This window comes from Mus caroli, unplaced genomic scaffold, assembly GCF_978045245.1.
Source record: "Mus caroli unplaced genomic scaffold, Mus_caroli_1 scaffold_5, whole genome shotgun sequence".
Taxonomy (NCBI): Eukaryota; Metazoa; Chordata; class Mammalia; order Rodentia; family Muridae; genus Mus; species Mus caroli.
The window spans coordinates 34,878,508-34,905,264 of NW_028227260.1; the positions used below are offsets into that span (position 1 = coordinate 34,878,508).

The window sequence follows — 26,757 nt, forward strand, 5'->3', positions numbered from 1 at the left end:
TGGTTTCAGCTTAGTCAATTAAAACAATTTGTTTTCTATTGTAAAACAATGGACCCCTGAAACTATAGATGCAGACTTAGGCAGCTCATTATCATTTACTGATTGCATAGAATCACAGTTTTGAAGAAACATAGTTTTGAAGCAGGAAAAGTAGGCTTCTCCCATTTAATTGTGTATATTGCTACTTTTTTTCAGGTTCTGAGGATTGAACTTTGGGTCTCACACACGTTAGGCAGGCTGTCTCTGTTTTCTAAAAAATAAAAATAAAAATAAAAAAGCAATCTGTTGACAGTTTTTCAATTGAACTATATTTTTCGCAGCAAGATATAAAGAAAAGTATAATGAAGTCACATAAAATATACATGATATTATCATTGGTGCAAGAGAGAGGGAGAGAAAGAGGGACACACACACACAAACAGAGAGAGAGAGAGAGAGAGAGAGAGACAGAGACAGAGACAGAGACAGAGACAGAGAGACAGAGAGAGGGAGAAGAAAGAAGAAGAAGGAGGAGGAGGAGGAGGAGGAGGAGGAGAAGGAGAAGAAGAAAGAAAGAAAGAAAGAAAGAAAGAAAGAAAGAAAGAAAGAAAGAAAGAAAGAAAGAAAGAAGAAAGAAAGAAAGAAAGAAAGGAAGGAAGGAAGGAAGGAAGGAAGGAAGGAAGGAAGGAAGGAAGGAAGGAAGGAAGGAAGAAAGAAAGGAAGGAAGGAAGAAAGAAAGAGCCGGGCGTGGTGGCACACGTCTTTAATCCCAGCACTTGGGAGGCAGAGGCAGGCAGATTTCTGAGTTCGAGGCCAGCCTGGTCTACAAAGTGAGTTCCAGGACAGCCAGAGCTATACAGAGAAACCCTGTCTCGAAAAACCAAAAAAAAAAAAAAAAGAAAGAGAGAGAGAGAGAGAGAGAGAGAGAGAGAGAGAGAGAGAGAGAGAGAGAGAGAGGGAGAGGGAGAGGGAGAGGGAGAGGGAGAGGGAGAGGGAGAGGGAGAGGGAGAGGGAGAGGGAGAGGGAGAGGGAGAGGGAGAGGGAGAGGGAGAGGGAGAGGGAGAGGGAGAGGGAGAGGGAGAGGGAGAGAGAGGGAGGGAGAGAGAAGGGGGGAAGGAGGGAGGGAGGAAGGGAGGAAGAAAGAGAGAAAGAGAGAAAGAAAGAAAGCAGACAAGCGCAATATGGATCTTATGGTCCATACATAATATTTGAGAGAGAGGTCATATGGCTATTAAAACTATTTTGAGGGGCTAGAGAGAAGGATCAGCAGGTAAGAGCACTGGTTGCTCTTCCAGAGGACCTGAGTTGGATTCTTACCACCCACCTGGTGTCTTTATATCTCCTATTCAGAGAATCTAGCTCGAAAAACAAACAAAACAAAACAACAACAACAAAAAAAACAGAGGATCTAGCTCTCTCTTATGTTCTAACTCTCTCTTCTGGTTATGCATGCAGTACACAGACATACGTAGGCAAAACACCAATACACATAATAAAATAAGCTTAAAAAATTAAAAAAAAAACCTTCTTTTTTTGAGACAGGGTTTCTCTGTGTAGCCCTGGCTACCTGAAACTCACTCTGTTGACCAGGCTGGCATTGAACTTGAAGATCTGCCTGCCTCTGCCTCCCAAGCACTGGGGCTAAAGGATTGCGTCACCACTGCCCACCCAACAAAACTTATTTTGAGAGCCATGAAAACAAGGGACTATCATTAAACTTCACTGTGTTTTATTTTTCAGGGGTAGCTTTGTAGCTCTTTCTAAATGTCATTTTTACTGGAATGTGGTAATTCTACTTGGTGATGGGTTGTACAGAGGCATTGGCATATGAGCATATCACGTGACTTAATTATACTCTTTCCTCCACATCTCCCCTTTTCTCTTGCCACCTCCATCTTTGGTTCCCTAAGACAGTCTCACTTGTACTTGCAAAAATAATTTTATGTATCTCTATAAAATCCATAAATCTATAGGATCCATAAATGACCCAAACACAGGCTATCTGTCTGCCTTAATTAAGATGATTATATCCAGGCTTTATACATTTTCCTACACTTGGCCTGCTTTAATCCTTTCTTTATCATTGAATCAATATACATTCCTAAGTATGCACCTGAGGTACATTAAATTAATACCCTTCAGAAATACTTGTACATGTAAGTTTCTTGTGAAATCATTCACAATAGCTTATTTATGCAATTAGCTGATATGGTCTCCGTAGATAGATGAAGGAAATCCTAATTTTTCAAAATTTCCTGTGTTAGTCAATTTGCACCAAGCAGTGGTCCACCTAAAAATACCATTAAACACATATTATCATCTCCCTGATTCTGATTGACCTCAACACAAGTGGGTCTCTACTCAGACCTTCCCATTTTCTTTTTCTGTTCGGAGTTCATCAGGGAAATTAGTGACTTTAGGTTTGTCCAGTGTCTGTTCTTTTGAAGGAGGGAGAGCACAAATTATACATTCTTTAAAAACAGACATTCATTTGTGTGTGCGTGTGTGGGTGGGTGAGCGGGGGTAGGTCAGATGACAGCGGGTGGGAGCGAGCAGGTTCTATCCTTCCACTCCTGGGACTCCAGGTCATCAGGCTTGGAATAAATACCTTTATCCACTAAGCCATCTTGCCAGCTCACCTTCCAGTTTTAAAAATATTTTAAAGAGATTTGTTTTTTGGACAATATAAGCAGTTCACTAAGTATAAGTGTGATACTATTTCATAACGGTTTGTATTTATATATTTTGTTCATAATTCGTCTGGCAGTTAATATTGACAGGATCGTAGTTTGGTGCTTAGGTTGAAGGTGACTATGTGGAAATAAAAAGAACATTCTTCAAGAAGTCAAAAATGAGAAATAAGTCAGACTTTCTCACTCAGCATTTTGGTAACACGTACCCAATGATAATTATTATAATTAGCAACATTTCAACACTGTCACGTGGTTGTGCTGAGCCTTATGTTTTCATTATCTAAATGTGTCCTCAGTCTTGTGGGTTGAATGTATTTATATGTCTATTTTATATTTTTTCCATAATTTACTTGTTCACTCACATTACATCCCAATTGCAAGCCCCTCCCTCCTCTCTTCCCAATCCCACCCTTGCAAATCCATCTCCCCATTAGCCCCTCCCCTTCTCCTCAGAGAAGGGGAACCCCCTCTTGGGTACCACCCCACTCTACCCTGGAACATTTAGTCCAAAGGACTAGGTATATTCTCTCCCACTGAGGCCCAACTACGCTGTCCAAGTAGGGGGAAAGAGATCCAAATGCAGGGAACAGAGTCAGGGATAACCCCTGACTCCAATTCTTAGGGGACACACATGAAGACTAAGCTGTGCAAATTTGCTACAAATTTTAAATAAGAGATAGGCACAGACTTTTATTCTCCTGGAATTTTAGTCTAGTTTTTGTTGTTGTTGATGACAATGACAAAAGTTATATTTGGTTGGATGGTAGTGTAGAAAAGAATAAAAAAGTATAGTGGGATTAAAGTTGAACAAATAATTAGGGCTTTGTCAGCTAAATCCAACAATAAGTTATGGCCTGGCTTGGTAAATCTATAGCCAGATAATGGCTATATCTCACTTATATGAGTTTATTTTTCCATTAATTGGTAATTAATCCTAACTTTAATCTCTAACCCCTAATCAATTCCTAACCCGAAGGTAGAGGTGGTCAGGCACATAATCTAAACCTACTGATATTGCGGCAACAGGTCATTGGTCTCGAGGTACAATGGAAGTTAGGGGTCTCGAGGTAGAGCAGGGCGTGGGTGGGTCCGCGACAAGTCAGCTGACTCTTCAAAGCCAATCAGAATTCCCAGCGGCTCCTTTAAATCGGGCAGGGACCGTTGAGGGGCAGCTTCCACCAAAGACTATGGCACGCCCACCACCTCGAATTCCTCTCCAGAAATGAATGACTAACACTGCTGAGGGAGTGGAGAAGTTAAAAAAATAAAAAGAAAGGAAATAAAAAGAAAGAAAAGAAAAAAAGAGGAAAAGAAAATCTCCAAATCCGCTCACGTAGGTGACCCAAAATAATCTACTAAACTTGTTTGGGACTAACTGACCAGGGTAGAGGAATTAATCAGTGATCTAGACTCAATGGTTCCATGTTGTACGATGCATAAATTTCTTCCGAGGTGGAGGTAGCTTCAATGTGACTAACCATTTCCTATTTTCTCCTTAAAGTTCTCCATACATCCTTTCACTCCCTCTTCCAAGATTTATATTCCTGAACCATTCGTGGTGGCAATTCCTGGGCTGTGAGAGGAATTTCGAGGTCTGCGTCAACTGGGATAACGAAAGTGGTGAGAGCTCAACTCCAAAGAATCATATTCCGTATTTACATATAGTTTCATATGCCATTAATTTTTATGTGCTAGTCTTTTAAAAACAGCAAAGACTGAAATGTACAGATACCGTTTCCATTTCTATTGTATTCAATACTGTAAAACAAACAAAAAAATATTTTTCACGACAGAAGAGCAAATACATGATCACATACCTGCTGTAAATCAGGGTGATTTCATTTCCTGTAATGGGCTCTTTAAGGCAGATGGTTGTTTTCACTGTCACTGTGTAACTCTCATTGACTTCAAATTTAGTGAACTTTCTCTTTCTGCCTTATTGATACTGAAATTTCAGGTATATGCTTCCATACCTAACATCTTAATCCTGATTTTTTTGCAACAATTTTAGACTTGTAAGAAGGTGTGCAAAAAGATTTTCCTAGTGTGTAGAAATTACAGAGTGTAATATTACCAAAACTAGAAGTATAGGATTACTGGAACTAGAAGTATAAGATTACCAAAAGTAGGAGATTAACATTGCAGATACACTGATACGTTAACTACAAAATTCATTTGCATTTGGTGAGTAATTTCAGAATTTTTTCCTTGTATTCCAGGACATTATTTCAAATATTTCATCGAATTTGATCGGCGTTTTTCCATAGTCTCATCCAGAGAGAGAGAGAGATCTTCACTGGATTCACAACTCAGACACATTTGAGGATTCTTGGTCAGTCACTTATTTTCAAAATTCTGACATTTTAATTTGTCTCATTAAAGTTTTTACATAATGTACACAAAGCTGGTTTTCATATGACATTCACACACACACGTTTCTGGTGAATATGAACTGGACAGACTTTTATGTTGCTGTGCATACTGCTTTTCTTGGTGAAAGTGTTAAAGCACATCTTAGTGCTTGTGCTCAACTGTTGGTACTCTTCTTAACTGTAAGAGCTTATCATTTACCCATAGAGAGATTATTTAACCTTCTCCTTTATGTTTATAGCCCATTTACTTCCTCATCTTGCATTACTGCTGTAGGCAAAACCTTCAAGCAGAATACAGGGGTTTAGAGAGCTGATCCCAGTCTCTTATCCATTGACTTTAGATAAAATGGTTTCTGCTTTCACAGTTCAGTATAATGTGCTTTACAAGTTTGTTATGTAGAACCATTTTATGTTGAGGTGTGCTCTGAGACACTTCAGGACTGCTGTCACAAGCAGAACGCTAGCTTTTCTCAAGCCCTTTTCTGTGTATCCTTCCATTTTGGGGAATGTGACCTTTTAAAGCAAGTGTAGTTTTTTCCACTGTTTCATTTTTCATATAATCCTTCAATCTCTCCTCTAAATATGTCTAAGGACTGTATTACCTCTATTGATTTCTGTATCCTGAAGCTCCTCTTGGCACTGATAGGAAACTAGTTTGATCATAATAATTTTGCTGAAGGCTGTGAGCATGCTGTGAGCAAGACCTAACGAGCTAAGTTTTCTCAGAGTTTCACATTATTATTTATTTATTTGTATGATAGTGTATGGACAGTTTCCTTGGCTCTTCCTTCTAGTCCCAATATTCATTAGGTTAAGTGATGCAGTTTGCTGGTGAGCCTCTCTACACTGTTTTTTGTGTGTGTGTGTGATGTTTTAGTTCTAATATTTTTTTTTATTACATATTTTCCTCAATTACATTTCCAATGCTATCCCAAAAGTCCCCCATACCCCCCCCACTTCCCTACCCACCCATTCCCATTCTTTTGGCCCTGGCATTCCCCTGTATTGGGGCATATAAAGTTTGCAAGTCCAATGGGCCTCTCTTTCCAGTGATGGCCGACTAGGCCATCTTTTGATACATATGCTGCTAGAGACAAGAGCTCCAGGGTACTGGTTAGTTCATCACGTTGTTCCCCCTATAGGGTTGCAGATCCCTTTAACTCCTTGGGTACTTTCTCTAGCTTCTCCATTGGGAGCCCTGTGATACATCCAATAGCTGACTGTGAGCATCCACTTCTGTGTTTGTTTGGCCCCGGCATAGTTTCACAAGAGAGAGCTATATCTGGGTCCTTTCAGCAAAATCTTGCTAGTGTATGCAATGGTGTCAGGGTTTGGAAGCTGATTATGGGATGGATCCCTGGATATGGCAGTCTCTAGATGGTCCATCCTTTCATCACAGCTCCAAACTTTGTCTCTGTAACTCTTTCCATGGGTGTTTTGTTCCCAATTCTAAGAATGGGCACAGTGTCCACACTTTGGTCTTCATTCTTCTTGAGTTTCATGCGTTTAACAAATTGTATCTTATATCTTCGGTATCCTAAGTTTTTGGGCTAATATCCACTTATCAGTGAGTACATATTGTGTGAGTTCCTTTGTGATTGGGTTACCTCACTCAAGATGATGCCCTCCAGGTCCATCCATTTGGCTAGGAATTTCATAAATTCATTCTTTTTAATAGCTGAGTAGTACTCCATTGTGTAAATGTACCATATTTTCTGTATCAATTCCTCTGTTGAGGGGCATCTGGGTTCTTTCCAGCTTCTGGGTATTATAAATAAGGCTGCTATGAACATAGTGGAGCATGTGTCCTTCTTACCGGTTGGGACATCTTCTGGATATATGCCCAGGAGAGGTATTGCTGGATCCTCCGGTAGTACTATGTCCAATTTTCTGAGGGACCGCCAGACTGATTTCCAGAGTGGTTGTACAAGCTTGCAATCCCACCAACAATGGAGGAGTGTTCCTCTTTCTCCACATCCTCGCCAGCATCTGCTGTCACCTGAATTTTTGATCTTAGCCATTCTGACTGGTGTGAGGTGGAATCTCAGGGTTGTTTTGATTTGCATTTCCCTGATGATTAAGGATGTTGGACATTTTTTCAGGTGCTTCTCTGCCATTCGGTATTCCTCAGGTGAGAATTCTTTGTTCAGTTCTGAGCCCCATTTTTAATGGGGTTATTTGATTTTCTGGAGTCCACCTTCTTGAGTTCTTTATATATATTGGATATTAGTCCCTTATCTGATTTAGGATAGGTAAAGATCCTTTCCCAATCTGTTGGTGTTCTTTTTGTCTTATTGATGGTGTCTTTTGCCTTGCAGAAGCTTTGCAGTTTCATGAGGTCCCACTTGTCAATTCTAGATCTTACAGCACAAGCCATTGCTGTTCTATTCAAGAATTTTTCCCCTGTGCCCATATCTTCAAGGCTTTTCCCCACTTTATCCTCTATAAGTTTCAGTGTCTCTGGTTTTATATGAAGTTCCTTGATCCACTTAGATTTGACCTTAGTACAAGGAGATAGGAATGGATCAATTTGCATTCTTCTACATGATAACAACCAGTTGTGCCATCACCATTTGTTGAAAATGCTGTCTTTCTTCCACTGGATGGTTTTAGCTCCCTTGTGGAAGATCAAGTGACCATAGGTGTGTGGGTTCATTTCTGGGTCTTCAATTCTATTCCATTGATCTACTTGTCTGTCACTATACCAGTACCATGCAGTTTTTATCACAATTGCTCTGTAGTAAATCTTTAGGTCAGGCATGGTGATTCCACCAGAGGTTCTTTTATCCTTGAGAAGAGTTTTTGCTATCCTAGGTTTTTTGTTATTCCAGATGAATTTGCAGATTGCACTTTCTAATTCATTGAAGAATTGAGTTGGAATTTTGATGGGGATTGCATTGAATCTGTAGATTGCTTTTGGCAAGATAGCCATTTTTACAATGTTGATCCTGCCAATCCATGAGCATGGGAGATCTTTCCATCTTCTGAGATCTTCTATAATTTCTTTCTTCAGAGACTTGAAGTTTTTATTATACAGATCTTTCACTTCCTTAGTTAGAGTCATGCCAAGATATTTTATATTATTTGTGACTATTGAGAAGGGTGTTGTTTCCCTAATTTCTTTCTCAGCCTGTTTATTCTTTGTGTAGAGAAAGGCCATTGACTTGTTTGAGTTAATTTTATATCCAGCTACTTCACCGAAGCTGTTTATCAGGTTTAGGAGTTCTCTGGTGGAATTTTTAGGGTCACTTATATATACTATCATATCATCTGCAAAAAGTGATATTTTGACTTCATCTTTTCCAATTTGTATCCCTTTGATCTCCTTTTGTTGTCTAATTGCTCTGACTAGGACTTCAAGTATAATGTTGAATAGGTATGGAGAGAGTGGACAGCCTTGTCTAGTCCCTGATTTTAGTGGGATTGCTTCAAGCTTCTCACCATTTACTTTGATGTTGGCTACTGGTTTGCTGTAGATAGCTTTTATCATGTTTAGGTATGGGCCTTGAATTCCTGATCTTTCCAAGACTTTTATCATGAATAGGTGTTGGATCTTGTCAAATGCTTTTTCCGCATCTAAGGAGATGTTCATGTGGTTTTTGTCTTTGAGTTTGTTTATATACTGGATTACGTTGATGGATTTCTGTATATTGAACCATCCCTGCATCCCTGGGATGAAACCTACTTGGTCAGGATGGATGATTGTTTTGATGTGTTCTTGGATTCGGTTAGCAAGAACTTTAATGATGCAGTTAAGTGATGCAGTTTGCTGGTGAGCCTCTCTACACTGTTTTTTTTGTGTGATGTTTTAGTTCTAATATTTTTATTCTTTGTTTTCAAATTCAGTTTCTTGGTGATGTTCTCATTTATGTTTCTAGTTTGCATCTCTATTTCCTTAGCTACATTCCTTCACCTGCTACTTTGTACCTTCTTTGAAACAACTGAATCTTATTTAGTACAGAGTTTGAATTCTCAGTGCTGCTTTCCAGTCACTTCATTGTCTCAAGTTTCAGCAGTTACATTCTAGGGGTTATGATCATTTCCAGGTTTTCATAGTAATTGTGCTTCTGTGCTCTCATTTCTACATCACTTGCCATTGGTATTTCTTCTAGTTTTATTTGGAAATGTTACTGAACAGCTTCCTCTTGCAGGCTAAATCTTCATTACTGTACAGAGGACAGAAATAACCACTATAACAGCTGTAACACCAATACAGACCATGACTGTAATAGACAGGAAGTTGATTAAATCTAACTGCCACAGCTCAAATGAGAATATAGCAGAAAGTACAAAACTAGTGTGCAGTGAGCCATAAAGTTAAAACTGAATGTGGGTCAAAGTGGAAATAGTAAATGAATGAAGTCAATTGGGTGGGTGGAAGAACCTAAGAAGAAGCAATGCTGAATAAAGGAAAGGAAAGTGGAGAGGAAAAATGGAAGCATGTTAGAAAGAGGAGGGGAAAGAGGGAAAGACTGCATGAATCAGAAGATATGTGTGAACAAAACTAGGTAAATGTAAAGAAAGGAATAAAAACTAGAAGGTTTAAAGCCTTGTAAAGTTTAGATGATGCAAAAGCATAGCAGGAAGAAAAGAATGAAGCACAATGGGCAAAACCAAAACATTTTTAAGTGCCCAGTCTTAGAGATGCTTATTTCTGGGTCCACTAGTATTGGAACTTGCCAGCTGGACTTGAACTAAAATTGGATTCTCTTTTAAAAATTGTTTATTTTTAGTGTGTGCCTCGCTGCATGAGCTTATGGAAAACACATGTGTCCTGGAGCCTGTGAAGAGTAGAGCTAAAGTTACAAATGGTTCTGAACTGCCAGCTAGGTTCTGTGAACCAAACCTTGGTTCTTTGTGGCAGCAATCATTTTTTTTTTCTTTTAGCTGCTGAGCCATCTCATCAGTTCAGACTTTGGATTTTCTTACCATTAGTAACTTTGAGGCTGGTGACAGAGCCCCTAGCAGTCAAACTTCAGTTGGTTAATGTAGCTGTCTGTTAGGAGCTTCCTTATTTATATCCCACATGTTACTTTGATATCCTCATAGCGAGACTCTCCATTTTATAAAGTATGAGTGTGCTAATGTCTATGTCAGGGTATATGTTACAAGTGTCTTTTAAGACTAGGGGAAGGAAAGAGATCACCAAGATTCGTGTTGGAATTTGGGTCTCACTGAACTCATATATCACCCAACAGTAGAGCATCTGTGAGAGGAAGGAGGCTGCTGCAGCCTAAGGCCTTCGTGGGTCGGGAACTCGAGAATCTCAAGTTTCTGCAATCTTGACCCTTACTGAAGGTAAGTGGCACTATACACGTAGAGCTGCTGCGTGGTCTCAAGCATGGGATTATATGAGTCCTAAGGTGTTACCTGGTGGTGGGGTTTACTCATTGACACACTGGTGATATGGCATCTGAGCTGTGGCTCATGAGGGTCTGCTGCTGGCAATGATTTCAGCGTGTCCTTGTCTGTCATTCTCCAAACCTCATCACTGCCTTCTACAGGTGTCTCCCACAAATCCAGTCTGGCAGCCTCTCTCCAGTCCTTATTTACCAGAGTACCTTGGCCTTAAATATTTGGCCTTTGTAAAAGTTTCACCTGGATGGACAAACCTCTGAGACAATAGGAGTTAAAAAAAAGTTCAGATTCTTTCTTCATGATTATTTGTTACGCCTGTGGAATCAGTGTCAGCCCAGAGTTACCAATTTAATTTAAGGTTTTGTGAAAATAGTAGGCATGCCCTTCCCATAGAAATCCCAGTCTCTGGATGGAGTGATGGCTCATAGGTTAAAAGATGCCCTTCCAGAGGTCCTGGGTTTGGTTTCCAGTGCTTACATGGTGGCTTAGAACTGTCAGTTACTCTTGTTCCGGGGATCTTAAACCTTCTGCTAAACTCCACAGGTACTTCGATACATGTGTTGTTTATGCAGGCAGAACAGATATGTACAAAATAAAATAAAATAGAAATATCAGTCTCTTCACTGTTTTACATTTTTGGATGAACCTTTCCTTCACCAGTCCTGACAGGGAGCTGATGTTGAAGTCTTGTGGTGCTAACTTCTTTGGCTTGCATGGCCTTTCTGTTCTTCCATACTACTCATTTACCCTGATTTTTGATGCTTCAATGCTCTTTTGTCCTTTTTTTTTTTTTTTTTTTTTAAATAGAGTCCATCTTTTCTTTTCCTGACTCGGTTATATAGATCAAAGGTCTTATGTAGCCCAGGCTGGCCTCAAACTCTCTATGTAGTCAACAATGACCTCAATCTCCTGATTCTCTTGTCTCTACTTCCCAGATGCTGTGATTATAAATATAGGCCACCATACTCAGCTTTTATACTGGTTCCTTTAATTCAACATTTGATATGGAGGGAGTTTCTATTCTGCCAGCTTCCTCCTGACTTCCATATCTTCTAACGATTGTATTGAAATTATTCATTTCTGGCAAAAGTTACCTGTTTTTCTGTTTTCCTTATCATCCCTCTGATGCACATTATACCTTCCATAATGTTTCAAGATGGGTAGGTGTATGATTCCTAACAGTGAAAGATACAACACACAGACGTTTACTAGTAACACATCCTGGTTGCTAAATAAGACTGGGGGATATCACAGGGTAAGAAGAACCATATGGTGTCACCATGGAGGAAAATGAACAAGCAATTGGTGTGTGGGCGACCTTAGACTAACAAGGCAATGAAATAACCTTGTTAGTACAAAGATGATTTGCCTGCTTGAATGATACCATGGACTTGTGGAAAATTGAAATCTGTCACTAAGTCATAAACAGGCAGTGGGTTGCAGTCCACATAATAAAGAAAGAGGCTACTTGAGCTAGGGATGCTCTTTCCATGCAAAAAACAGATAAATGGACAACTCATTCATTTTTCAGCAGAAGTCCACTTCATTTTCCTTCCTAATGTCAAAGCATTCATATTTTTTATTTCTTTTAAAATCTCATTCCACATTAACACACACACACAAAAAATGATTTTGTTCCCTGGCTTGCATCCTGTCAGGGTAGTACATTGTATACATATGTTGCATTCCCAGTGATGTTTCCCTCAGTTCTGTAATTAAATTATAAATTATAACATTTATGTTGCTCCAGTGCAGTGCTACTGTCACCTCCTTAAAGCCACAGTGAAGGGAACAGTTTAGGATATAAATTATCCTCTGTCTTCTCAGACTTTGACTCACTTCATTTAGAACTTTTCTGGAGACTAGCTTGAAACATGTTACCTAATGGTGATCTTCAGGCTTCCTCATTCTTATTACATCTATTGACTGGAATTCCTAGGAAGCAGGAGCTGTCTTTTCCTCACCCCTCATTTATTTTTTCAATTTTATTTATATTAATATATGGTTATGTATAATTAATATACCTTATATTATAATCAGATTAAAATATAATTTTGTTACTTAAACTGTTTTAGGCCTGGACATTGGGATTGCTTTTATACACATATCTCTTCCTTATACTCATTTTCTGATACAATAAAGTTTTCAAGTACATCTTATACATTTTCGTACCATGGTCTTAGAGTAGGACCACTTTCTCAAGGAGGCTTGTCCTCCCCATAAGAATAATAGTTAGAAACTAATGTCTTGGGTATCTTTATTATTAATTTGGTATCACTTTTGCTAGTCCTACTAAAATTAGGACTCAAATGCAAGCGATTCTGATCTATTCTAGCTTTATCTATTAGCTACATTTTTCTGCTGTACTTGACATCATCTGGAACATACTTTTTTCATTCCTAGTCAGCATATTCAGAGAGTAGTTTCAAAATTACTAATCAAAATTCCTGTTAAGATGATTTATTGGCATATGCTTGTGTGTAATTCTTTTAGTCTTTATTTTGAAGAATGAAGTTAACTCGATAATTTCCAACTTTCCTTCAGAAACCATTTGCTTAGCCACGCCTCCCTTCCCGTTGCATTTACCTGATATACCTGATATACAGTTAGTCTAAGGAGTGGTGAGGTTCTTGCCACACAAGCATGAAAGGGACCTATGTTTGTATCTCTAACATGAATGGAAAATTCAGGCATGACTATGAACATTTATAATCCCTGTGCTGGGAGAAAAAAAGAGAAAACAGAGATAAGCACAATCCCAGTACTCATTGGTCAGCCATCTTGGCTAAATCCCTCAGGTTCAGTCTGAGTGAGAAATCTTATAGCCAAAGACAGGGAGGGATGAGATGGAGGAAGACAACTGATGTCAGTGTCTGTCTTCCACATGCACACACATGCACATGCATACACTGCACGAACAACCACTATCGTTAGCTTCGTTTCTTAGTTATTCAGTCACTTCCGTATTCTGGTTATTTTTAATTGTTTTATTTTTTCCTTGCTGTCAACAGTGCACCGGTTCCAGGAACCCATCAGTGAGTTTTCACTAAAATTCTATGGAAGTTCATGATCATTGTATCATATGTATAGTGTTAGCATGTAACGTACTGTATTGTTCATTATACATAAATTCATCTATAGATTATGTACAGCTTCTAATTCAGTGTAAATGCTATATAAATTACTGTGCTGTGATACTTAGGGAATAAAGGCAAGGAGACATCCTGTACATATTTACTACAGACAGGTTTTTCAGGATATTTTCTGTCTGGTCAAGGGACAAAGGGGTGTTTTGGCTACATGAACATTACTATTATTCAAAAACCTTGAATTATACAAGGCTGAATTTGGAGAAGAACCATTTCCCCCTCCCTTCTACACTGTTCTTACTTCTCATTTTCTTCCTGTTCTTCCCCTGTAGAAATAACCAGTGCTTTCAGTTTCAGGACTATTCTCTCCTGTACTTACTTTGCAAAAAAAAAGTTATGCAATTTGCTATATTGTCCTCTTACATTAAAGGTAACATATGATTCATTCTTCTTACTTTCAATTTTTTGTTTAACAACATTTATAGGAATGACACCCTGCCATTTCATGCAGATTTTCATTATTCTTTTTCAAATTTGAATCAGAAACATTTGTATGACCATAATGTATTTTTACTTAAATATTCACCCATGTATATTTTTAATATTTCGAAGCTATAAGTAATATTTCTATGAGCATCTTTAGGCATGTATCTCTTTGTATGGAAGCAGATCTCTATAGGATATATCCAGTGGTAGAACTGTTGGGTCAAATTTAAGATCATATGTAGTTTTGTTAGGCAGTTCAGATTTTTTTCCTGGAAACATTTTATTACTTTTCACTTATACTAGAACTGTATGAGAACTACTCTTTTCTCATAGTCCCATCCACAGAATATGCTGCCTTACTTTTAAAGGTTTTGCCAAAAGTGACATAAATTAAATGATATGGATGTGATTGTTTTTATGTCCATGTACCTAATTGTCATTAAAATTTGGCATTTATTGTTTGTGGATTGTGCTTTTACATTATTATATAATTAAAAATTCACTTCTTTTCCAGATTTTTGTACCAATTTTTCTGGTCCATTGCCTTTCAGTTTTCGATTTCTGTGGATAATTAGTTCATTATCCAATTGTTTGAGATATGTACTGGTCTTTGGAATTTTTCTGTTGCCTTTTGATTTCATTGTAATTTTTTAAAATATATTTTGAATTGATTTCATGTTAATGTGATCAAATTACTTATTGCTTTCTCTCATTGCCTCTAGAATTTGAGTGATATTCGAAAGCCCTTTGCTACGGTGAGATTAATGAAGAGCTGTCATATATTCTTCAAGTAGCTATGCGGTTTAACTTCTTTTAAAATTACTTCCATTTTATGTTTATGGGTGTTTTTTCCTGACTGTATGTATGTGCAACATGTATTTGCCTGGTGCCCCTGGAGGCCAGAAGAGAGACATTGGAATCCCTGGATCTGGAGTTATATAGGTGGTTGTGAGCTTGTAGGTGCTAGGAACTGAACTCAGTCTCCTCTTAACCATCTGTGAACCAACTCTCTAACTCTTGGTTTCACTGTTCTCTTAGATCTTTAACCTATGTTATGTAATGTAGATGGCACATTTTATGGATCTATTTTAAATTTTATTCTAAATATATTATCGTCCCCTTTGCTTCAGTGCTTTTGCTGACCCCCTTTACTTCCATTAATGTTGACTTTTATTTCTAGGCTATTCCATTGGGTTGTCTATTCTTATATATTTTTTTTTATTTCACTTTTTGTGTCTGAGTGTTTTGATTGCATGTCTGCCTGTGCGCCTGTGCATACGTAGTACCCATAGAGGTCAGAAAGGGTGTTGGATCCCCTAAAATTCAAGATACAGATGGCTGCAAGCTACTTTGTGGATGCTGGGAATCAAACCTGGCTCTGAAAGAGAGGCCAATTCTCTTACTTAACAGCTGAACCATCTCTCCTCTTCCCATTTTTCTATTCTTCCATAAGTAACATGATATTGTCAATTCAGAGATTTTCTGGAATTTGGGGGTGATTGGTCTGGAATAAGTCCTTTCTCATATGCCTTCCTTTGCCCTTATCTCTTCATGCACATTCTTTCATGTGAGAAATTTGCCATCATGTTATTTAATTTCATAAAGTGTTTGCAGGTATTTTGCAATTGAACTAGATTTATATATCTACTCAGGGAGAACAGACATATTTTTGATACTGAGATTGTGGGGAAAAAATAAAGTCCCAATAGCAGCATTGCTTTGGCACCCTTAAAATGGAATCTTGAGCCTTGTTAAACTGGACTTCAGGCACATCTACAACTAATATTTTGAACTACTCTGTTTGAATATTTGAATATCCAACATTGACATAACATGAAATTCAACTTTTGAAACAAATGTCACTAGAGTTTGTAACGGTTTGTGATATTATCACCCTTGCTTCATAAGGCTGCCCAGTCCCTTTCTTACAAGCAAGTTTGACTTTTACTTCAGACAAAATAATCACAGCTTTTGACAAAGATGACACAATTAAACTCTCTTGCTTTATAAATTGTAAAAAAGTCCAGTCATAAAACTTTGAAACATGTTTTTCAGGATTGCTTGAATGTTATGACTTTTGGAATTGCAATCCCAAGAAGTCTCAAGTTAATGTAATTGTTCTTTGCTTTTGTCCAGGGTAATATTTATTTCAGTCAGCAAGTTATGCTATACAAGAACGGTGTCTGAGTGGCAAGTTATTCTATCCAAGGACGGTGTCAGTGTGTACGGGCTAATAGTAAAGTTCCCTAAACTAGGTATGTGACAAGAAACAGAATGTTTATTTTCAGATGGTTTTAATAGTTTTGCTTGGAATTTTGCTCATTTGTATGATAGTTCATTATTTATACATATTTTTATCATTCTATGTTCTGGCACTTGTCCATTTTTTTGTGGTAGAGAGAAAGGTTATGAATACTCTGATTTAATTTCTTAAATATTCCAAGAGTCTTATTTTCTGCTTTTGTGTCTTTTCTTCATCTTTGCTTTCATCTTTCCCCATAAGCTTTGTTGTTCAAACAATGAAGCTTCAGATCATTCATATCCATTACTTAATGCCATTCATTTAGTTGTCAGCTTGTATTAACCACATGTCTCAATGGGAGCTACTGTGTCATTTCACAGCTGTCTCAGACTTATATTTATCATATACAACTATGATTGTTTTACCCTCAATTCTCAGCTTTGCATTCTTTCCAGAGCCAAGAGGATCCACTAGTCTGTTTTCAGTTTGACTACTTTTTGGTTTTGAAATATGGGAGAGAGCATTAACGATTTTAATTGGCCTTTTTAATGGAGTCCCTTCTCTAAATGGTAGCTACTTCTTTTAGTATTGGGATGTAGTTTTCTTTTTATTAGGTTGTTTTGAACACAATCTTTCTGTCTGTAATTTTATGTCAAATTGAAGTCCCTAGTTATATCTCTTTATTTGTATCTCTCGCAGTTTTTTTGTCTATCTGCTTCACTACCCGAAGTGTGTGGTGATGGAGTAGGACTTGCTGAAATTTCAATATTTTTCTCTTTAATAACTGATGTTTTGATGGTTTGTTACTCTCTGTTTCCAAAATAATGATTATTATGTCAATATCATGTATATTTACAATTTCATTAGTAATGCTTTGTATCTTTCTAGAGGACATACTGGGTGCCAGGTAGATAGGTAACTGACACTGCCTTCTACTAACTGTTGATTTCTAATGGTAGTCTTACATACATACATACATACATACATACATACATACATACATACATACACATGTTTGTATATACACATGCAAACCTTTGCACACTTAGAAAAATCAGTTTCTAATCTTGTCATACAGTTGAATATTCTAAAAATAGCTATCCATCTTCATCACAAATTTATTGTACAACTAATATGTTTTCTCCATTGCTTTTTCTCCATTTGTTTTTTTAATTGAGTAGTGTTTTATTTTTCTTTATACTTTAATAAATACTTCTTGATGACTGAACATGGGGTAAGGCTAGTTGGTGGTTCAGAAAGATCCCAGCGATGGTGTTTTCCTGACCATGGGTAGTGTTTGGTAGTGAGTGGAATGACTTGTACGAATGACATCACTGTTAAACCAGGAAGACCGCATTTATGCACCCGTTGTTTTCAGGATTGTTGGTAACTTGGGGATACTTTCCCCAAATCACCTTGCCTCCTGTGTCACAAGGCTCAACTTGCTCACATTCATTTCAATCACTGTAGTTTTTGAACTCACACCCAGGGTTGTATATAATGGGGATGATGAATTCTTTTTCACACCTAGTATTGGGAAACAAAAGGTGTCTTTCAGCTCAGGGTGCGTGACATGGGCTTTTTTGAAATGTAGACCCATTGGCCTAATGAACCTTTCATATATAGGTGGTTTTCTTGTAAAGCCATCTCCAACAAAGCAGACTTTAGTAGCCATTCTCTTTCATGCCTTTTTTTTTCCCTGTTCTAATAACTTTCGATACTTCTGATTCTCCTTGGGCACAAACTTTTGGTAGAGAGACCTTCCATTTCCCCACCTTTTCTTTTCATTTCTTTTTTTTTTTTTTGATTTTTAATATTTTTATTACATATTTTCCTCAATTACATTTCCAATGCTATCCCAAAAGTCCCCCATAGCGCCCCCCACTTCCCTACCCACCCATTCCCATTCTTTTGACCCTGGCGATCATTTCTGCTTAATCATGTTGGAAAGTACTTTTGCTCTCTGGAGTACTGCCCCTCTCCAGCAGATAGGCAGGGACTGCTCCCTGTGGAGTTGGCTCATCATCCTTTTGCTTGCTGTTTCTCTTTTCATGCATCTTAATAGTCTTTTTCACTTGTATTTTCTTGACATGGCTTAGCCTTCAGGACAATTTTTTTTTTGCCTTATTTGAATGTTCATGGGCCTCCCAACCTTCTTTCTTTCTCTTTTTGTCATTGCAGTCCAAACAAAATCCATGTTGTTTGTGGTACAATTCAATATATTCATATTGTGGGATGATGAAAGTCTTGGAGCAGCTTTCTATGACCTTCCAGGTTCCAAAATCCTCTTAAATTCTGGGTGTCACTGGCCCACCAGCCTGCTTTGTTCATGCCAGAATGGGAAAGGGCTCACATTTGTTTTAAAGAAGAGTCTGTGAATATTTTCTCAGGACTTCTAAATATCTCTCATCCTGATACAGGTTTATGATGATGGATGAAAGGGACCCATCCTCACTTTTGGATCTGGCTATACAGAGTCTACTGAGCAATGAGCTTGTAGCAATTAATTCTCTGGGGGAGATCCCAAGGGAGCTTTTTGTTCCATTGTTCTCTGCTGCCTTCATGGGAGGATATAAGAAGACACTGACTTCAATGGTGAAGATTTGGCCCTTTACCTGTCTCCACATTGGAACATTAAGTGTACAGGAACCCCAGCGTGAACTCCTGAAAGCCATGGTTGAGAGTCTTCAGTTTCTTCCTGCCCAGGACTGTTCTTCTGGGTAAGACCCAATATAATAGACAAATAGTTAAGACACAGGAGGTCATGCTGCAGACTGTCACTCTCCCAAAGGTAGTAGCTTGTGAATGCTGAAGATTTACAAGCCAAAGTGTTGGCTCAACACTTGGTAACATATTAAAGGCTAATATACTCAATGTTCATTGTGAAATCTATGTTATTGAGGGTACAATTGGTGGGGTTTACATGCAGGTGTTATTACATGGGAGAAAAACCACTCACTTAAGCACTGGAGAGGAATTGAGGTTAATAAAAGAGGGAGAAAACAATTAAAGGAGGTTGAATTTTCATGGGATAGACTTGTTGGTATTTGGCATAAAGAGTGTAGACCAAGTACCCACATGCCATTGTTGATCCTGTGAGTTGACATTAAAATTTATGTACTCACATACAGAAAATAAATAAATATATCTTTAAAAATTGCATATCTCTTAGATGTTCTATCTTCTCTTTTCCCCACAGGGGCCCTAAATTGAGGATCCTAGATGTAAGGCAGGGTGTTGACTGCAAGACAACATGCCCTGATTTTGGTGTCAGATCTCCAACTTGTTTTCATGGCTGTACTCACTCTGTACACTCTATTCTGAAGTTAGAAAGCCAGTACAGCATTGTAGATCTAAAGCCTGAGAGTCAGTCTGCAATCCAGCCTATGGAACTACTAGTAGACCTTTCCCTTGATGGTACCTTGAGAGAAAGGGAATTTTTTGCTTTGCTTCTGAATAAAGTACAGCAGAGCTCAGGGTCTTTGCACCTCTGCTGCCGAGATCTACAAATTGATAGATTTTCTTATGCCAAAAATGCTCTGAAGTTCCTTGATCTAACTTGCATTCAGAACCTGTCAGTTGATCAGGCTTCACTGAGTGAAGTCACCACTCTTCTGGCTCGCATGACCTATCTGGACAGCCTGAGTCTCTCTAAAATCACTTATAGATCTTTGCATGGGAAAGTCTTCCGCGTATTCCTCAACTATCTTGGGCGGATGAACTGCCTGAAAGAGCTCAACCTGTCTTCCTTTAGCCTCACAGATCATCTGGATAGCCTCCTCAGGTGAGGACTTGGAATATGTACCTGTGGCTCCTGAAATGCCTGTTAAGACAGAGGGGAAATCATTGCTAGGGGTTCCTGAGAGCCCCCCAAATCGTTATGCCTTCTATCTCTGTCCTCTTGAGAGTTTGAAAGTAGCCATGCCAGAAAGTGTCTCTCATAGTCTGAGACAATAGGGTCACAAAAACCTTAGCCAGCTAAGCATGGACAGGCACTGTGCTCAGTCCAGAAATATAAAGGAGAAAATATGCATGCAGTCCTTCTCTAGCAGTCAAGAGAGGAGGAACTGAAAGCAAGACTTTATGTTGTAGCACTGGTGCATGTACTCTAGCCATATACCCATAGGCTGATGTCAGATGATTTTCCTAATCTGCTATCTCCAAGGTTCAGGCTGTGCAGGTGGAGGCTGCCATTTATGGACTGGCGAAAGGGAGCTTCCAGTTGGTTGCTCCTTCTGTCCTATCTGCTCCAAGCAGGTGAACTAGTTCCACACTTGCTTGTGTTGTAATTACAAAGTAGATTAATTTTCCACTAAACTTATCTTCCGCTAAAGATTTTCCACTAAATCTTTAGCGCAAACCTGTATCATAACATACTGTGAAAATTCTCCAGGATACAAATTCTGAGAATAGCAAAGTAAATTCTTAGGGTCAGGTCACACATCTATGAAGTGAATTAAAGCCCCTATTGTTAGTTGTTGCGATGTATGTATGCAAAACTGCTTATTCTAGACTTCTCAGGCTGCTTTGCTTCCTCTGACATTCACCCTATCTTTGTTTTCTCTCCACAGAGCCTTACCACCTAATTTGGATTTCTTGTATCTGCCATTTTGTGAAATTTCTTACAGAGATCTCAAATTTCTATCCCAGAGTGCCCAGGCCACCCACTTAAAGCTGTTGAATCTTAGTAACAACCCAATGTATTGGGATGATTGTGAGCCTTTTCAGATTCTTTTGCAGAAGCTCTCAGATACCTTGCAGCATTTGGCCATAAACCATTGCCATTTAACAGATGCCATACTCTCTGCTATTCTGCCAGCCCTATCTAAGTGTTCCCATCTCCGTGTGATTAGCTTTGTCTCTAACCCCATTTCAATGCCTATGCTCCTGAGAATTCTTCATTACTTAACACCTTTGATGGAGCTGAAATACGTGATTTACCCTATCCCTATACATTGCTATGAACAATGGCAATTTCATGGCAGATTAGACCGGCAGAAGCTCACTGATGTCCAAGCACAACTGAAGGCAATGCTACAAGCAGCAAAGAGGAGTGACATGAACTGGATCACTTATTCTCAGTAAACTTCCAAGTTTAACTCCATCTCAAGTCCCAATTTGACCTGTAATCTGTTCAATGTTCTTTTCTCGAGCTTCCAGAATCTGATGTAAGAATTCGTACGTTATAGAAGATTAAAGTTAGAAACTGATCAAAAACGTTAGCTCTAAGAAAATGGAGAACTTTGAGAGTCCGTTTACTGTTCTTGATCTTCATCTTACTGGCTAAAGTGCTGTGTATCTGATATGCAATGACTACATCATGGTATGCTGTATGTTTCACCCACTCATAAATAATTAAAATAATGCAATACCATTGCAACTTTTCCTGGATTTGTTTGTAGTGTGGGAGATGTCTTTGAAGAAAAAGGCTTTTGCCCCTCCACCTCAAGTTACTTTAAATTACTCATATTTTATGCTTCTTTGAGCTATTTATGAGAAGCTATCTGGAATTATCAGTGAGGAAAATAACCTATTCCTATAACACATTGACACATTCAGCTATTTGGTTTCCTCCTTTCCCAGGTTTCAGATTATTTCATACATCACATAGCTATTGAGGGTATTATTCTAAGTACTAAGAATTAAAATGCAGATAAGACTAATCTCCTTTATGAAGCTACTTAGAGTCCATTTGCTTATATGTTTGATTTGTTCTCTACTGTTTCTTAAGCCACCACTTAGTAATGTTATTTTATCCATTTGGACCACCAAATCTTCCCTTTCTTTTTCTTGTTATATTCTGTTCAATAGCAAGTAAACTCCACATTGTTGGATATCTACTCAAAAGTTCATGGCTTAACTATCATCTCTTCAAAGAGCTTCTTCTCTGTCTGTTACTCTGTTTTCTGACATGGAATATACCAGGGATAATTGACTTTTAGGGAGAAAAATTTTTTTTCTTCCTTGCAGAGGTTTCATTGTATGGTTACTTAGTGCCATCACTTTGGGACATTGGCAAGGTATATAGAGCATTGTAGAGTCTGTGGAACAGAGATGCAGTCTCACTTCATGAAGGCCAAGAAGCAGAGAGAAAAATGTGAGTTCTAGGGTTCCAGCATATCAGTCAAGAGCACAAGTGCAATGAATTATTTCCTTAAATGGGCCCACTCTAAAGCTTTTCCTACATTGTGGGCCTGCGTACCAGAGGCTTTTCACGGAGATCTCTGGCCTGGCTGTGTCTGAGAGTTCATGCAAAGGGGAGTGAGTTCAAGCAGGAAGGGGAAGTTGTTTCCACTTCTTTCACTGCTGCACTTGGCTCCACCTCTGTCTCTGCCATGCAGTCTCCACACTGCCTTGTACTGAGTCATGTCGGGCTGGGCAGTCAAGAGGCCGACTAGCCATTGAGGAGTGCAGTGGAGTTACAGGTGGCGTTTTGGGAGAGCAGACTTCTTCCCAAGTGTTACAGCTCTAAGGACAGAAGGCTTAGACAATGGAGTAGTTCTCACACACCTTTAATCATTCTGGATAGGATTCTTATATACAGTTTTGGGGTTGTCAGGGTCTGATAAGAGGAACTTCTCAATAGCTTGGTCTGAGAGCTTGTGGAAACCTTATTTGCATGTGGGAGGGCTTGATGCTGCTCCTATGTGATTGATGTGACTGATGGACACACATCTCTCTGTGTGGCATCAGTGGGAGGCTGTAGCTGTGACAGGAGCCAGGGGCCCAAGGGGCAGGGCCAAACACTTTCCATCCCTTGCAGGTAATAAGTTACCTGTCCTATCTCCGGGGTTCAAAGCCTGAGCTCAACTGGGGACCAGGCTGCCTGTGCAAAGCTCACTGCCTCACACTACATCCAAGAAAGCCATTAGAGGGGATCAAGGTTTATCACCTAAGATTTTAGGGGAAACATTTAGGAGCCAACCCAGAATACTTTCTATGCTTCCTCTGATTGATTTCTTTTCTAGCTGTCACCATCACTTAACACATCAAGTATGTTTTCTAACATAATGGACTATGCCCCGAGTATTCACTAAAGCTGCTTTTTCATGAAAACAGCCTTATTGGATATGATACATTCTCACCACATGTGTGTTAGAATTCTAGCTATCCAAGAATTATGATGAAACACATAATATAAAGTCAGCAATTACTAATTTACTGATGATGCTGTCATTATATTGAAGCTACCTGGTCAGGAGAGCAAGGATCAGTGGGAGCAGCTGTCTAACGATGGGTTTTGATATTGTTGCTAGAGTTACAGACTGGAACATGTGGCAGTTAGCATCAGTAGCCTTAAGGTTGTGTGACTTTCATGCGCTTGAAGAACTTAGTGGTTTCCTTTCCTTGTCAGAATAGTGTTGGAGCCCTGGAATGAATGAGGAGGCTGAGATTTGGGGTGCATGGAAAGCCCTACAGCTATGAATTGCTAATGATCAGGTATGGCAGTATAGAACCCTGGAAGCTTCAGACAAAGGGGAGTTCACATTTGGTCTCAGTTTTTTTCAACATGGTGTACCTCTACTATACATATGGAAACCAGGATGGAAGATCAGCGTGAACTGGCTTAGTACATGCCTGTGATGGTTTGTATATCCTTGGACCAGGGAGTGGCACCATCTGAAGGTGTGGCTTTGTTGGAATAGGTGTGACCTGGTTGGAATGGGTGTGTCACTGTGGGTGTGGGTATAAGATCCTCACCCTAGTTGCCTGGAAGTCAGTCTTCCACTAGCAGCCTTTGGATGAAGACATAGAACTATCAGCTCCTCCTGCGCCATGCCTGCCTGGACACTGCCATGCTCCCACCTTGATGATAATGGACTGAACCTCTGAACCTGTAAGCCAGCCCCAATTAAATGTTGCTTTTTATAAGACTTGCCTTGGTCATGGTGTCTGTTCACAGCAGTTAAACCCTGACTAAGATAATGCCCATGAGAAGTAATGGATCACTGCTACAGAAACAAACAAACAAACAAACAAACAAACAAAATCCCAGAAAGTTCTGATCCCCTGTCTGTACAGTTTCCTGAAAGGGATCAAAATATTAATTGGACTTTACTACCCAAAGTCAAAGGTAAAATTACAAAGGATGGAAAAGTTAGAAAGAAAAAAGACCTTGCAATAAGGAGAGGAATGAAATAAGGAGAGGAATCAGAGCCATAGGAATACAATCTTTAGCAGTAACATTACAGAGTTACACTACTGAAAACATGGAGATGTGAAATTCACATAAAATGACCAAATAAAAGCTGAGTTTCGATGACTCATGTTAGTGAGGGAAGTGAGCTTAAATCATTCATTCCCTAGAAACACACACACACACACACACAGACACACACACACACACACACACACACACACACACACACACACACACGGCTTGTTTAAGATGGAAACATAGAATGGCGGAATGTTCTGCTCATTAATAACAGACCAATAACAACTGCTATACATTTAGAAGATTACTAACGAGAGAGGTGTGGATGTACTTTAACAGTCTGTTGTAAAGACATGGCTCAAATGGGAGGATGTAGTAAGACCAATTTAGAGAAAGCACCTGTAACCCTGTAGCTCTCAGTAGGTCAATACAACAGGATATGGAGTTCAAAGTCATTTCATCATGGCTTTAGTAGTGAAAATGTTTGCTACATGAAACCTCACAGGGAGGATAAGATCTCAAATCTATTCTGCCATGTAAACAATGCTGAATGATGAAACATTTTTAATCTAATGAACTTTTATTATATTTTGCCTTTTGATTGTATATTATGGTTTATTTTTGTCACTTTAAAATATTTTTTCTTCTTTTTTTTAATTAGGTATTTTCTTCATTTACATTTCAAATGTTATCCCGAAAGTTCCCTATACCCTCCTCCTGTCCTGCTCCCCTACCCACTCACTCCCACTTCTTGGCCCTGGCATTCCCCTGTACTGGGGCATATAAAGTTTGCAAGACCTAGGGGCCCCTCTTCCCAATGATGGCTGACTTTAAAATATTTTATTTCCTATTTTTAATAATTCTTATATATTCTTCCAAAATTTCACACATGTGTATAATGTGTCTTGAGCATACCCCATGCTTCACTTCATCATTGAACTCCCTCACCCAACAAATCTCCTTTCCAACTTCTGATCCTCTTATGATTATTTATGTGTTTATTTTGACCCACTAAATTAAATTAGTACTGCATATACACACATGGTTGTGGGGTCATCCACTAGGGCATGAGGAACCTGTTAGTTCTGAACAAAACTGACTTTGCCTTCTTCAACAGCCATCAACTCTAAATAGCTCAGGGATCCCTCCCCCATCTATGATGGACTTTTTAACTGGCTTGATCTTGGGGAGGCCTTGCAGTGGTAGGCTGCTGTGGGTTCATGTGTGCAACAGCCATGACACGCCCCAGAGGAGACTTCACTCTTCTCATCGTTCAGCTCTTATGTTTTGCTTTGCTTTGTTTTGTTTGTTTTCTAGTTCTAGTCCATAATGTTCCCTGAACATTTAGGGTATAGATTGATATTAGATGTCCCATTTATAGTTGAACATTCACAGTTGATTGTTTGCATTACTGAAATTTTTATTCCATAACCCATGTCTTTTGGGAACAGGACTATTCACAAATGCAGGGGACTTCTATTCAAATGGCTTAAAAAAACTATATTGTTAAATTAGCTTACAAATTAGTTAGGTTTTATAAGGCTTCTTCATATATCCTTAGTTTTGGTTAAGTGATCCTCATTATTCCCTCTCCCTGTCTCCATCCCTCTTAAACTTATTGCTCTTTGCTTCTCCTCCTGTTCTATCATATATTATTTACTATTGTGCTTACTATATTTGTTTTACCTGATGTACCATTTTGCTTTCTGTTGCTGTGATATAAAACCATGACCAATAACAACTGGGCAAAGAAAGGGTTATTTAGCTTATAACTTCTAATCACAGTCCATTACATGAGGAAGTCAGGGCAGGAACTTAAGGCAGGAAACTGGAGACAGGAATTAAGTAGAGGCCATGGAGGAATGATGCCTACTAGTTTGTCTTTATGACTCACTCTGCTTTCTTTCTTATACAACCCAGAACCATGCACCAAGGGGTGGACTGGGTCTTTACACATCATTAAACAAGAACATGTCCTACAGGCTTGCCTATTAGCCTATCTGATGGAGACATTTTCTCAGTTGAGTTTCCCTCTTCCCAGATGACACCAACTTGTGTCAAGCTGAGAAAATCTAACAAGAATAATTGATCTTTTGCTAACACACAAATGCATCATTATTAAACCATAACTTTCACATTCTTTTTTGTACTCAAGATCTTATGTTAATATTACACTTTAAAATAGTGTAAATTTGAAAGTCCCAAAGTTTTTTTTTAATTCAAACACATTAAAAGTTCATTCTCTTTCAAATAGTCAACATGTTTTTACAATTCTGAAGTCTCTCAACTGTAAAATCCTATTAAAAATAAGTTACGTACTTTTATTGCAAAAGAGAATGGTAACGGCAGTGTTGCAATCATGTTAACGCAAATCCAAACT

At 38.7% G+C, this 26,757-nt stretch overlaps 1 protein-coding gene and 1 pseudogene across 1 annotated transcript; one reads left to right on the forward strand and one right to left on the reverse strand.

The window, feature by feature from the left end:
- The first annotated feature begins 14,714 nt into the window (after positions 1-14,714).
- Positions 14,715-21,348, forward strand: LOC110287206 (melanoma antigen preferentially expressed in tumors-like). The gene is made up of 5 exons (XM_021153862.1): positions 14,715-14,732; positions 16,114-16,232; positions 18,640-18,939; positions 19,419-20,003; positions 20,791-21,348. The coding sequence occupies exons 3-5, from the start codon at positions 18,644-18,646 to the stop codon at positions 21,302-21,304; spliced, it is 1,395 nt and encodes a 464-aa protein (XP_021009521.1). The 5' UTR covers positions 14,715-14,732; positions 16,114-16,232; positions 18,640-18,643; the 3' UTR covers positions 21,305-21,348.
- Positions 17,577-18,550, reverse strand: LOC110286385 (ribosome biogenesis protein NSA2 homolog; annotated as a pseudogene).
- Positions 21,349-26,757: the final 5,409 nt, after the last annotated feature.

What these genes read in the sequence shown, in the direction of transcription:
- LOC110287206 (XM_021153862.1), top strand. Translation starts at nt 18,644, where the DNA reads ATGATGATGGATGAAAGGGACCCATCCTCACTTTTGGATCTGGCTATA. An exon ending in GCCCAGGACTGTTCTTCTGG is followed by an intron (nt 18,940 to 19,418) that starts GTAAGACCCAAT and finishes TTTTCCCCACAG; the next exon opens with GGGCCCTAAATTGAGGATCC. An exon ending in CATCTGGATAGCCTCCTCAG is followed by an intron (nt 20,004 to 20,790) that starts GTGAGGACTTGG and finishes TTCTCTCCACAG; the next exon opens with AGCCTTACCACCTAATTTGG.